This window comes from Charadrius vociferus, unplaced genomic scaffold, assembly GCF_000708025.1.
Source record: "Charadrius vociferus isolate BGI_N301 unplaced genomic scaffold, ASM70802v2 scaffold409, whole genome shotgun sequence".
Lineage (NCBI taxonomy): Eukaryota > Metazoa > Chordata > Aves > Charadriiformes > Charadriidae > Charadrius > Charadrius vociferus.
In genome coordinates this window covers 886,336-887,261 of record NW_009650082.1, presented here as the reverse complement: position 1 = coordinate 887,261, position 926 = coordinate 886,336, and the positions used below count along the sequence as shown (strand labels likewise).

At 50.2% G+C, this 926-nt stretch overlaps 1 protein-coding gene across 1 annotated transcript in view; it reads right to left on the bottom strand.

Moving 5' to 3' along the window:
- ZNF341 (zinc finger protein 341) overlaps positions 1-926 on the bottom strand; it is a 16,627-nt gene that overhangs the window by 13,253 nt on the left and 2,448 nt on the right. Inside the window, exons 3-4 of the mRNA XM_009892114.1 lie at positions 672-824; positions 2-31 (exon numbers count right to left, since the gene is read on the bottom strand). Of these exons, the coding sequence (XP_009890416.1) occupies positions 2-31; positions 672-824 (183 nt within the window). The remainder of the gene's footprint in view (position 1; positions 32-671; positions 825-926) is intronic.

The window sequence follows — 926 nt, the reverse complement described above, 5'->3', positions numbered from 1 at the left end:
AGCCAGCCCCAGCATGCATACTCAAGCTGCTCTAAAACCAGAACAGGGAGAGAGAGACAGACAAGATGTTGAAAATGCAGCACTGCTCTAGCAGCAACAAGTTGGAGGTGCTGCTCCCTCAAACACGTTCCCAATCCCAATTCAAAACAGCACTTGCAGGAACAGCGATGGTGTCTTGACACAATGCAGAGCATTGGCATGATCTGCTGGGAGACATCATCTCCTCCAAAACCCCCTGCTTTTTTTGCTTTGTTCTTAAAGCTTTTAATTCTTCTGTTACAAAGAACATTTTCAGAGTGTGGAGAATGTATCTGGCCTGCCTAGCCCTGGGGAGAGCCCAAAACAACCATGCCAGGAGGAGAGGGATCCTTGGGGCAAACTGACAAGGGCTCTGGGAGCCAACCATTATACCGGGGCTGAACAAAAAGCTGGAGAGACCGTGTTACAAATATTTGGGCATCCAGCAACAAGGACACCAGGAGAGAGCAAACCCTGGAGCTATCCTGTCATTTATCTACCGCTCCTTCCCGAGTCTGGCTGTCACTTTGGGAAGGCACCCAGGATTCAGCATCGAAGCAGATCTCCAGAGTCTGACTGACTGACAGGACTTTCCTGCTGTGCTGGCACAGCCCCTCGCAGGGGGACCCCCCAAGCTCACGCACGCCCCTTACCTGTGCTGGGGGCTGCACCGTAGGCATGGGCTGGTCCAAGGAAGTAAAAGCAGACATGGCTGACATCAGCACCTCATCGCTAACTAAGATGTTTCCCTGCACCAGGGTCTGAATCAAAGGTGATGGAGGAACTGTGATATACGTAGATATTTGCTGAAAGACAAAAAGGATGCATTGTTGACCAGCAACAGGACAAAGCAACAAACAAAAAGTGATGACGCTGCTTTTTACTGAACCTCAGAGTCTCTGCTTTCA